The sequence below is a fragment of the Osmia bicornis genome, chromosome 7 (genome assembly GCF_907164935.1).
Source record: "Osmia bicornis bicornis chromosome 7, iOsmBic2.1, whole genome shotgun sequence".
Lineage (NCBI taxonomy): Eukaryota > Metazoa > Arthropoda > Insecta > Hymenoptera > Megachilidae > Osmia > Osmia bicornis.
Genome location: NC_060222.1, coordinates 1,735,248 through 1,748,652, shown reverse-complemented (window position 1 = coordinate 1,748,652; position 13,405 = coordinate 1,735,248). Strand labels below are relative to the sequence as shown.

Below are 13,405 nucleotides of genomic sequence, written 5' to 3'. Positions count from 1 at the left end.
TCAACGTTTTCTTGAAGCAGCTATCGGCTACCGCGCGGCAAACCCACGCGGAGTTCGCGCCAGCCATGAAGCTGATGAACGCGGAAAACAACGGTAATGACAATCAAAGAGCGGTAGTACCATTATACGCGGTTAACCTGCCCGACACCGCACTGTCCCACGACCTTGTACGGACTTGCTCTCTTTCATCGCCTTTGCTATAACAATTATTTTTTAGCAGTTGACTCTGTGATACTATTGCAAATTAACCCCTTTTCGTTCATGATAACTGCAATTTATCCAATGATAGCGGGTACACGATCCACGCGCATCGGATCTAAAGTCAGCGCGACGCTGGTGACGGGGATGGGGATCGAAAAATAAAGAAGTTTATGAGAAGTCAGTGGCTAGGTCCGCGCTCTAACCTCTATGCAAATAAAGCGTTCTCAGTTGGCCGATAGAGAGTCGAGCTTACGGATCGTAATGCCGCTCCCTGGTCCCGGTGACAAGATCTGTTATCGCGATTAAACGCACGAGTCGCAACACGCCACCTCTGCTGGTACCGTCCCCGATAACAGCCGCTGGTTCCTCGCGAGACAGTAAAAGCAGAAAAGCTACGACATACAGTGGTAACGGGGCAAACGAAAGAGTGCTTGCTTCGCGGCGGCGGTGGATCAAGTGGAGAGACAGAGAGGAGAAGTCCAGGGATGGAGAGTACGAGGTTGAGCTGGGACCGCTATCAATCTCTCCGCGACACATTCTGCTGGTGGATTGTGGCTCGAGGCATAGACGGGGACACGAGCGATGTAATACGAGCAAAGTTTAATTACCGCATTACTTTGGCACGCTTTATCCACCCCTGTGCCAACCGCTCATCCTTCTTCCCCCGGCGAATCCATCAGCAGCGTGGACGGATGATTGCAAAATACAGGTGGATCGTGTGCAAGCAAATAGCCTCTTCTCGAAATTCTATACACCATTTTCCTTGAACTTCATCCACCGGGCTCAATCAACCCGCCACCTTGACGCGTTCGTGATCCTAGCCTACGTGGAACGCCAAGGTAACAGCTAACTCCTTCGCTCGTGAACCCTATCGTTCGCCACCGTTCCATCTAACGCCGTTCAGTCCCAGAGCTTTATTTCGTTCCAGCCAATCCTCTCTTACCGTCTCCACTCTCTGTTGTATTCGCTGGTCTCTCTTTCTCTTAACAGTATCCGTGAACGTGTACCCATCTATAGATGGTAGTGGGTAGCCACTTAGAGGCGCGGAGCGTAACCACGCATAAACCAGTTTCCTGGTTATCCGACTCTTCGCATTTTCCTGGTCGACGCACGGAGCGCGTCGAACCCGCGCGGAACGTACCATTAACGGACGCTCCTCGGCTCGATTCCGCGACGATCGCCGATCAACAGCGGCGGACTAGAAAACCGGTGGTGCCGATATATCCCGACTTCTCGTATTCCTTTCAAAACGACCATTTCCATCGCGTTCACGCGTCATCACCGTCGAATAATTACGTAACCAGACTTGCTACTCTTCCGACCGCTTCAGAACCGAGATGATATTTCCTAGAAAGGGACGATCTATCGGTACACAAAGGATAGGGTGCATCTCCCGAGACGCTAATTAATGTTTTCAAGTCGAAACTATTCGGGATTCGTGGTACCAAGATATGAAGTCTAATGATAATTGGGTGCCGGAACACGTATCCTGTTTCCTTTCTTATCTACTCATCTACTCGGAGCTAACGAACATTCCCTTCGTTTGTTGAGAAACATTGTGGAAAGAACGACGAAATGGTCAGCGTTTTTCAATGTCGGGTATAACGGGACGAAACACGCTACAGTGAACAGGGAGTCGTAATTACTCCTGTACGAGGAATATGTCGAAATATTCTTCGGGCTGATGAGACTAATGATGGAAATGATACGTTCGAATCTAACTGTACCTACTTTCCGGAGAGGAAAGGAAATGGACCTTCCTGGATGGTCCACTCTGATATGCTCGTCGTTTATTGATAAAGATGGGATTCGAGTATGTTACAAGTAGAGTTTCGAGTAGTTTATGGATACTTTGGAAAGAAGAAGTACAGTTTCATGTAGATAAGATCAAATCATTGCGCTACTTTTGGAAGATTTACTTCTTTTAACGACAGAATGCTGATGTTGGACTTTCAAGTAGAGAAGATCGGGTAAAATGTAGTATCATTCGTTAACCTTTCGATGGCGGACCATGGAGAGAAGCCCAATTTAGTTTCTAAGTCTTACATTCCCCATCCTCCTCTCTGTATTATAGCACCAATTACACCTTAGTAGTTTATGAACTTTATGAAATTGCCTTATTTTTTTATATGCGACAATAGAAGCATATTTCAGTTCTGGTCTCAAATGACCTCCGCGGAATTCAACTTGCTAATTATGAAATTAACTCCAGAGTTAATAACGTTCTCAGAGGGTCAGCTGTTCGCGGTCACGTGTCGTGTAACTGAACAGTCGGCATATAATTTGCCGTTTCGTGTTGCTTAATTTACTGGTTCGCGCATAAGGTAACACCACACGATTCCATTGGTGTAGAACAAACGAAACGTACGAATCGAATGGTGCGAACGTTTAACGGGCACGCGACTTATCGCATAACGGCGTAAGGCCGTTCTCGATACTGGTTCTCGGTCAAGCGGATTCTCAAAGTTATGCAGAAGGTTATAAAGAGTGTGCTTGTATGCCTTGTCCGCGATGTACACTCGCCTCTACGATCTCGCGAAATTTATGGATGTTACGAGTCGCATCGTAAGGAAAGGCTTCCATGCTGATTTAATTCGTACCACTTAAACACCGCGCGAAAGGAAGAAAGAAAAGGAAACAGAGAGAACAGATTTCGCCTCCTCCTCTAAGTCGACGCTAAATTGCTGAACCTTATCATCCGAGCCCGTCTACGGATACCGAGAAACAAAGTTACTTCGTGACTTCTTTGCCGATCCCTCGTGAAACTTTTATCCCCGTTCAGCAACCTTCTTGCGGCCACTTGTTCACGTGAATTGTCCTCCTTTCACGCTCGTCCCAGGCCTTAAGGTCAATTTATCCGGCTGTCCTGCTGGCAAAAATATTACGACACTTAAACGGCCACCGCTCAGACTTCCTTTGATCCCGCGTTCATGAATGAACCGATCGATGCGATTCAATGTGTATTCAGGTATTCGAGTCACTTCCAATACGAAATTTCGCTTCGTAGGATTCGAATACTGCTGGTAGCAGTTGATGCCTTTGCAAAGTATGCTCGAGGTGAGATTAGGCTTCTGTTGAGAAAACGGCAATATAGCGAGAGGAACGGTTAATTAGTGCCATGGGAGCTTGAAATGAATTTAGTAATTAACAGGGGATTTTGTTATTTCGGTAGAATGATATTTGATGAAATTATGCAAATCTTGTGAAAGAATGTGACACTTGATCGGTGCATAATTGCCGCCATAACATCATCACCCTTGGAATAAATTTGGTAATTAAAGGAGGATTTTACTGTATCGCTGAACTAATATTTTAAGGATTCTTTTTGTACGTCTTTCTGGAATTATGTTAATCCTATCAGAGATGAAGATATACAGTATACTGTTGGTAGAGAAACGCGACACTTCAGCAAGCAATAGCGTCGGTTCATCGAGTCGTAATTGATGCCATAAAACTAAACAGGTTTGAAGAGTATTAACAGTACAACCGGGAGAAGTAAATTTACAGAAAGTGACTAGGAGAATCTGTGATTCCAGACAATGTTACGTTTCACTGTCTGCTTTAACTGTCTTTGCTGATCATTTATTCTGTGATTTATTATTTTCATTCTTCTTTGAAGATATTTTCTAACAAGAGTACACAAATATTAACCTAATATTAACTACATTAATTAACTAACGTCTATACAAATTTCTAATCAATATTCTAATCAATATTAGAGAAAGTTTACAATTATATAGAAATTTTAAAAATTCATCAATTAACACGGTGATCAACTAATACACCGTTGATAAAGGTTTTTAATTGGCCTACTCCAAAGACATAAATAGAATCTAACAGTACCACTTCCACCCGGAATTGCAGTCTATTCGATTCAGTTAGTACAAGACAACGTGGTGGCCACTGGTCGATACACTGTCTGTTTTGCGGCCACTAAAATAATCCGATCGTATTAGCTACACGTACGAATATCAATTGGTCTGTCTCTAGTAACCTCGTTACATGTTCAACTATCATTACGGTATCTTATTTGCTCGCTTTGATACTAGAATTCGAACACTGTGAAATAGGACTTTGACATAAACAACATTAGTATGAACATTAGTAATGGGCTAGCAATCACATGGAATTACATTGGATATAGAATGTTGTAATAATTGGGACATTACTGTTACTTGACGTTTATGAGCAGTTTGAATCTTGTGATAAATAAATAGATTTTCTATGCTCGAAATTTTCTATTTTCTAAGTAGATGTAGATATTTGTAGCCAGACATATTAAAATATTAATAATTTTTCCAAATATTCAAAATTTTCAAGTATCATCGACTCCAAATAATTATGAAAATAATTCTAAATTTAAATAATTAAAAATTTGCAACAAAGTAACAAATTCCTAAAGCTAACGAACATAAAATTAAGGATGCCAAGAACCCATTCAACACGAATGCTAGAAATACACGAACCAATAAAATCTAACCATAATTTAAAAAAAAGAAATATACATAGGAAAACGATTCACTTTCAATAACATTGTAATCTTCCCAGAATATTTAAATCGATACCAGTTTAACTAGTTAGTCAGGATCGAGGCAGTGACTGAACTGGTTGGTGTAATCATAGAGTATAAAACGTTATGTAATCCGGCTAATTATGTATGAATCCGTATCGATTAGTTACAAATGCAGAAGCTATTAAAAGCGTGTAACAATGTTCAATGACCGTAACCAATTTACAGGGCATCAAATTGTTCGTAGTATAATTTTAGTGTTCGATTCGAAACAATTCAACCGAACGATCATCGTTAAACATCGAATTGGATCAATATCCATTGTTTCAAGGAAGGGTGTGTACTATTTTGACAACGGTGCGTTCGGCCGATTCCGATTCCGATTCCATCGAAATCGAACGAATCATCGTGTTACGTCTTAATACCTTGCATAAAACGAAACGATCGGGATCGTGGGTTGCGTAGGTTTATTAGAAATCGAGTCGATAAGACACGCATCGGTGGATGAAACGACAAGGCTTAGGGGGCTATTGGGTCGATCAGTACTCCAAGGGCGGACGAATAGCGGCCGGATCGTAAATCGACGAAGACGAGGCAAGACGACAAAATGGTCGTTTCCTAGCGAAATTCCGCGGCGGAAGATTGCCGATTGCGATTGAACCCGATGAGACATCCAGGCACCGTTATTCCAGCATGGTGACGAGATGGTATAGGCACCTGGTACGAGTGCTACGAAGTCTCTCTCTCTTTTTCCTTCTTCTTTCCCTTTCTTTCTAGTACACCTTCGTTTCGTTCCACGAGTCGAACAGCGTCTAAGCATCGCGTGAATCGGCCAAGTGTGTATATATACGTCGGATGGAACACCGACGCCCGCTTAGGTCGCACTGTTCACACGTGCACCCGATTTTGCTCTCTTTGGGATCTCTTGCTTTTCCTCTTCCCTACCCCGGTTTCGACGTCACCGGTGCACTCTTATCATCCGCTCCGTTTTCTAGATCGCCAGGTAATTATTGTTTACCCGGCACGCATCATTTGTTGAAAGTTCTTAGGGCACTGGGTGAACCGGTAGATGCTGAATACCAGAACAGTTGCGTGTAACTTGCCTTTGGGGATCAAAATTCAATTTTTATTTGGTACAAGCAGCCTTCCCGTTTATTACGTCAAAAAATATTCGACTAAATGTTATGCAATTTTATTTAAAATAAATAATGAAATATTAAAAAAATGACTAATTAAAAAAAAGTATTGTTAAATAGGGAACGAAGTTTGCGATGGAAGATTGGGTCGTAAGGGTTAAATTAAGTGTGATGATATATACAATAATTCTGACGTATAATTAGAAAGAGGAAAGGAAACGGAATTACTGTGGCGTAAAGAACCTAATTACCTCCGTTTCTTGTGCCCGCAATCTGATGCGTGGTCTGGCAATGTGCTCCGTTCGATTATTCTTACCGTTAGTGCGTTCTGTACATACCTTCTAACTTAACGAAAGAATTCTTCGCACAGAAACGCGCGGAATATGTGGAATAGAATTTGGAATTTTTAACCCTTTCTAAGCATCACTGAAACAGTTCTAAATAGTATAAAAATTATAATTCTTAAGTTTATTATTTCCCTGAGTATTTTTAAAATTCCATTCTGAGATTTTAGGATTAAATAAAGAAACATATTAGAAAATTATTGTGAGTGCGATGGAAATAAATACGATGTATTTGTGTACGTCGGGCCGAGTTGCTTCGCGACGGCTCTGCCGAAGCTCCAGTTTCGTATTCGCATCCGACCTATGTTGAAGTAAACATCGTGCGATTTAGTTTACTCGGGACACACGTTCGACCACACCTTGCTTAACGCGAATCACGACGTGTTATAATATATCTACCAATTCAGAATATCAAATTAAAATCTCCACTAGAAGACAAATTTCCGTAAAAGCCAGCACTATTTTTCAACTGTCACCCAACAGAGGACCACTATCTCAACATCGAAAACCAATAAATCAAAAAGAATCTCCAAAAAAATAACACGTCCACTTAAAAACCATCATCATTTTCCCTGTCAAAACCGCTCCATTGAGGTATTTAACGGGGAGCAGGTACACCTCCGCGGCAGGTTCGACGTCCCGTGGGCCGCATAAATTTCGTGGGCGTCCCGGCGGCAAGGTTACGTCACGAGGTGGGGTACCGAAAAACCGTTGCCCCCCATCCGACCCAGGAACAGAATTTCAGCCGATCGAGCGGGCATACGTGAACGAGATCCAGGTCTACCCGCAGCGGACGGAGTGGGGGTACCCGGGCACGTCGAAATGCTGGAAGAATTCGGGTGGAGGTGATCGACACTCGTGAAAGAAAGAAAGAAAAGATGGTTGGCTTGTTTTCAATGGTGACGTACCTGCGATCGAATTGTGCGTACCGTTCTGTCCTCCTTAGTCGGCACCGGTCCCAGTGCCCCCCTCCTCTTCCTCGGTTCTACCGTTCGGTCGAGGAAGAGTCGTGCGCCGCGGTTCAGCCAGGTGTACCCAGTGCCTAAGAGCCAGCCGGTCGACGTCGTTATACCCTGCAGCGCGGTGCTCGCGAGGTCCGTATTATCATTGCAAATCGTCGCCGATTTTCGAAGTGGTTACACGTGCTCGGGACCGCGATTCGTCAACTGTGATCCCTCGGTGAACCCAGTGCGAAACGTTCGTTTTATTTATTTTTTTTTAATTTTTTTTTTTTCTTTGGACTGTGGTGACCGGCTCGTTCTTTGCCTGGGACTCGCGGAGAACGAAACTTTGCGCGATCTTCTCGGTGGTAACAGCGTTCGGTGCTTAAGAATTTCAACAGGTAAGGATCATCCTTCCCGTCCGCTCAGGTGCATCGCCGAGTGTGTTGTCTCTGCACGGAGAATAAATTGTTCGTTGCATTTTATCGAGTAGAGATGAAATTCGTGCGGTCCGGTCACACTTCAACTTTTCCGGACGCTTTTGTACCTGTTCGGTGGATAACGTCAAAACTGCAGCCGGTTGTTATTTAGTTTCGCGCGGTGGAAAACAACGCGTTGGAGGAGAGAACTGCGCAGGAGCACCGTTCGTGTTTGTTCGTTCCCTGTTTTCTCGTAGCTTTTATTCGAAACAAAAATAATCGTTTGACGAGAGTAGAAAAAACTCTACCGTGAAACGGCCTCCTGTGTTTGATTTTATGTTAAAATATAAAGGTGGAAAAATTGTTTCGTTCGTTTCGAGGGAATTTTTGTATCGGAGTTTCAAGTGTATAATTATGAACGTTTTTGTTCAATGATTAATTTCGGTGGTTTTTCTGTGGAAATTCTTCAATTTATTGACTGTTCGATTTTATTGTAGTTGAAAGTTGTTTAAAATTGAAGATACTGTTCGTAAATAAAGTAACAGTGAACGGCTCCTCAGAAACAATCAATGTTATCTCTTCCTAGTTAACGGAGTGTATTCTTAAATTTACAGTTACTGCATAACTTATAACGGTGAAACTCCAATTTCTTAGTTTCCGGGGTCCTTTAGCTGTCTATAAGATATCACGAGACGTCAATATACGTGTATCAGTCATTTCATTTAATTTTGATAGAGTGAAATAAATATTTTCAGTGTTATATTATAAATTACAAGATTTGGATTAAATTAGTCTTTGGTGAAAAGCAATTGAAAGGGACGAACTTATCAAATACGAAACACTTTACATAATTTCGTGTTACAATTAAAAAATACTAATTTCTCGAAAATTGAAACTTCATCCAAGAATTTTTAAATAAATAATTCATTCAGTCAGAGCTGGAAAATAATAAATCCTCTGTATTTCCTGGTTACAGATAAACGTAGAGAGACAGGTGGAGCGACACGATGACAAGATTCATCACGACGTTCCTGTTGCTGCAGGCGATCGCGAGGTATGGTCGCGTGGCGGGCGCAGAGTCGACGCACGGTGCCGACCAGCCGGTCCCTTCCGCGGTCCCCTCGGGACTTTCTGGGCCGGATTACACGGGGCCATCCGCCGGTTCCGACGAGTGTGACCAAGATATGGTCGGTTTCGAGCTGGTGACCGGTTACGTGTACAGCGCGCCCACGAACATGCTCGAGTCGATTCCGGGTACGCTGATGCTCACCGATTGCCTGGAGACCTGTCAGACGAACGACTCCTGCCAGGCGGTCAACTACGAGACGGGACTGTGCGTGCTCTTCAGCTCGAACGCCGACAGCAACCCAGGTAAGATTGAATCGTTATCGTATTCGCGCCTGATCCTGGCACGATGGACAACCGATATCCTGCTTCGAAAACGTCCTCCGCGACGGGTCAGAGTAGGTTCCCTGGTAGATCGGTTAGCCGACGCTGAAACGGTGCCATACTTTTCGCATTCTACATATATGTATGGCTCAACAGACGAATAAGGAAATTCTGTGAAGCGTGCAAACAGTTCCGCGGAATGATTAAACGGTCATGGGTACGATGGATAAAATGGACGCGTGTCGTTTGTACGAGCCAGACGTAGCCGTTTTATGCAGCACGTGAGTCGCCTGGCTGAAGGCGTAACGGGTTCGATACAATATTCGGACGGCGGACGTAGCTGCCCGTTCGGTCGGTCGGTCTTGTGAAAGAGGTCGAGGAATTTCGAGGTCGGGGACAATGTGGAACGCATCGATGACGGAGACGGGTACCGTTTAACCCTTTCGCTGCCCGTAGACCTGCATTGACCAGCTAAACTCATTTCTCTTAGAAAATTATTTTTCCTTTACGCCTATCCAGTAATTTAATTAGGTAATTCATTTTCAGTGAATTGTGACCGAAACTTTCAAATTTACTAGAGTTAATTTATTGAAAGAATAATTTTGAAAGAAATTATTTTTTTCTATTTCTTGGCTGTTTAATGTTTTTATTAATTATTTGATCTATACGGGTAATTAGTAGTAATAACTGCAAATTAGAGACAAATCTCTATTGATACAATTTTGATAATAACTGGCTAAAAAAAAGAAGAAAAATAGGAGATCTCGTCAATCGAACGAGACTATCTAAATATTTAGTGACCGTTCGATTGGACCGTGTTATGAGTTTGAATACTACGGTTCGTATGTTATCCGTACAACGTGTACGTATATTCGATCGTTATTAATCGTCCATTTCGTGGATTATACGAGGAGGCGTAGCGTAATCCGTGTTTGCCGATAGAATCGCAATATCCCGCGTATCGATTTTGTGTGCTGTGAAAAAATTCACGAGTTTTCAAACCGAGGCCCAACACCGAAAAGCTGTTTTCTTCGAATACTTTGCTACTTTTGAACATGATTCATGATTATTAATCAATAATACGGTCATTTATTTTACGTCCAATTGTTAAAATAGAAAAATTTCAAATATTCGAATAATTTTACAAACTTGATTCGAAATTTTCCCTCTATTTGCATGGATTTTCACACATATTTCCTATAATCCATCACAAAGACAGAAATGTTCGATAGGAGATCACTGCACGAATTTTTTCCAGCTCTGATTTCGACGATAATTACGGAAACAATGCTTTGGGTGTTTTCACGTTTCCTTTGGTAGAGTGCGGTGAGAGTAACAATAAAAAAAAAAGAACAAAAGAGGTTGAAAGAGCGTGAAAATGAACGACAGCATCGATGAAACTTTAACACGTAATCCAGGTGCGATATTCGTCCATGAGATGGGTTAAAACTGTCTTCGATTGAAGCCGGGGACGGAAATAGTAGGTCGAGGAGCACTTGACAAATCTCTTTCGCTTGGCTCTCGATATTTCGTCGGGATGTTTTGTAGAAAAATCAACCGCGTCTCGAGACGCGAACGCCGTTTCGTACTTTGCGAGAATTTAAATAAGATCGAGACGAGCCGAGGACAGATATCGCGTTAAGATGATTGCGAGTCCACGTAGCTTCATGCTTCAGACTGGAGGAACCTCTTTACCGATCAGATTTATTTCATAAGGCACGTTTTCACGCGGAAATCGCATTTTCCACTTAGAAAAAGAAAATATCACGAGATAGGAAATCTGGAATCATTTAATACAAATCTCTTTTTAGAGATAAGAATATTCGAAATATGAGTGCTTCGAGTATTCAGGTATTCGAAATTTGAACGTTCAGAGAAGTCAAATATTAGAAGAATAAAAAAGTATTTAGTAAAACCTAAAATTTGAACTGTTGAAGTACTTGAACATTCAAAATTTGTACGCGTCAGTTGAAATCGAAGTTTCTCTAGTCCTCCAATACAGCTAACATTGAAAATTTCGTAATATCTACTCGAAACTTCATGAAATTCGATTAAAGAGGGGGATTAACAGTAAAGCAGTAGCGGAAAGTTTGATCGGTAGTAGTTGGCTGGGTTCGTTAAAAATACAATTTGCTGCAAAGTTGCTTACGGTTCCCATTAAACCGCGTCTGCAGAGTGCATTAACCTACGAAGTGGCGCGATCGACGAAACTAAGATCTCGAATAATATTCACACGCCGGCAGTGCAACGCGGATGTAAGATAACGGCCGTGAAACAGGGATACGTTGTAATAATTTCATCGTTCCATCGAATCGAGCCTGACGAAAGAGACTGTACATCTTTAGCGATCACGTATCGCGAACCTATCAAACATTCAACTGCAATAATTCTCCTCTGTACTCTCTGTGTCGTATAAATTTCAATTGTTCGATATCGAGGTAATTGAAAGCTGAATCGTTCTTTTTGCTTTTTTTTTCAATCATATTAGGTACCGTCATGCGCGACGTACGAACGGTGAAATCGAGTCTCACAGAATTATCGAGAGTTACTGAAATTTCCAATGATACGAATCGATCGATCGTTCTCGTTGTTCTTCTGGCTGTTCTCATTTGCCTCGTTCGAATGAAGGGAAAATTTGAAATAAAAATAGAACGATCGGAATTGCCTGAAACCGTGTATTAAAAAGTTCTCAAAAAAGAAAATAGTAATACCATCATTTTTACAGATTCATGGCTTTGCAAATTGGAAAATGTAGATTTTCCCTGAGTAGTGGTTACAGAATTTTTCATATTTTATTTGAACTTCAAAAAAATTACAGAAATTTTTTGTAATTAGTGAATTTACATTATTTGATTTGGCCATTTGATTAAACAAATAAATTTTTCAATATTTTTAGTAACGAGTGTCATCACGTGCCATATTAAGAACAATTGTTTTCACTCTGACAGTGACGTGTTAATTGTACCCTCAAAGAAAGCATCATTTGTACTTACAAAGTTAGATAATGAGGCCGGAATACGCGTTCTCTATTGAACGAGTTATCGATTACACGGGACACAAGGAGTATCCAAACAGCATCGATAATGAACCTCGAACGAGATTTTCATTAACGATGCGAATCACGCGTCAGATGATCATTTTTATGTACGAAAATCTTGCGAAGAACAATAACCCTGTAACGATCAGATGCATTGTCAGGCAGTTTCAGCGGGTTGGTTCCTCATGAATAATGGATACTGGTGTAAGTAAGTGTAATGAGAAATGCGCTAATTGAATCTTCCGGGGTGTAATTAATATAAACTATGCGTCGGTGGCCGACCTGCAAGCGTTAATTAAATGTTGAATGAGTTGTTCCATCTATGGAAAAACAGAGCTATCTTTTGATTAGGCGGGGATCTTCAAAGGTGGTTTGCAATTATCGGAGATGGGAACATTTAGAATAATTGAAATTCAGATAAGAGAAGAATTATTAAATATTACAAGTTCTCAAAATTACAGTTTTGAAGATAATAGTATTACAATTTTAAAAATCCTAATTTTGAAAACTTATTTTTCTTCACTTCTGAACAACTGAAAAATTGTTTTAAAAAATATCTTTAAATTTTGACTATCTCCAGTTACACAGTCACGTATACTTCCAATTGTACAGAATTGAATTCGAACAATGAAAGAGAACTTTTTCATTGTTTCATATTTGTCCTTCGAAAAACGTGCTGGAGCATTGGATGTTTTGTAAGGGATGAAATTATTGGAAAAAAATTGGTGCACGCTTCTTGGTGGTGCATAAATTTTCGAGGCTAGGTAAACGCAACGGTGGCCACGAGAACATCGTGAAAACGAATCAACGAACGATCAATTCAAACGGATCACTCGTTTCACTGGTACCGGGCCGATTCGCGTGTGTCTGAAAACAATGCTCGCAAACTGGAACGAATTCGAACAAAGGGGTCTATTTTGTAGTAATTCCTTTTTGTTGGCGTTGTCGAATTGAAAAAAAACCAGCGTGAAATAATGTCGCGTTTATGAAGCAGTGAAATCACCTTTCGTTCCCTATTCTCAAATCATTTATTATATTTAATCTTAATATATAACATTGTCACGACTTCGTAGACGGTGTTCTAATTACCGAATCACTCAGCAAGGCATTTAAAGTTAATAAAGCCGAAAACCTACCGCACGACAGTCATGCTCTGTAATTAACAAAAACGGGATCACCGCCGGTATATCCTGGCGTTATTGCTTGTTCATTTTTCCCCGGGGAACGGTATCAGAAAAATTGAATGCGGAGGCACGCATGTAATGATGATGACCGTCGAAAGAGAAAAAAGAAAGAAAAAAGAGCGGCAAGAAGAGATTGCAAAGAGCCGGATAAAGTGGAACAGGACAAGAAAAGAGGGGAGCAACAAACATGCAAAAGAGTCGTGGCGCCTCGCGCATTGCCGATCATTTATCGTGAACTCTTCGA

At 41.5% G+C, this 13,405-nt stretch overlaps 2 protein-coding genes across 4 annotated transcripts in view; one reads left to right on the top strand and one right to left on the bottom strand.

Annotated features, from left to right (window-relative positions):
- The window catches only part of LOC114881523 (autophagy-related protein 16-1), a 392,271-nt gene that overhangs the window by 169,605 nt on the left and 209,261 nt on the right, over positions 1–13,405 (bottom strand). The window lies entirely within an intron of this gene.
- The window catches only part of LOC114881504, a 70,912-nt gene continuing 64,028 nt past the window's right edge, over positions 6,522–13,405 (top strand). The window contains exons 1-2 of one of the 2 annotated variants that reach the window (XM_029198320.2): positions 6,522–7,112; positions 8,528–8,922. In XM_029198320.2, coding sequence (XP_029054153.1) covers positions 8,559–8,922 — 364 coding nt within the window. In that variant the 5' untranslated portion in view covers positions 6,522–7,112; positions 8,528–8,558. Of the gene's footprint in view, positions 7,113–7,422; positions 7,534–8,527; positions 8,923–13,405 lie in introns of those variants that run through there. The other variant, XM_029198316.2, reaches the window with a different exon arrangement.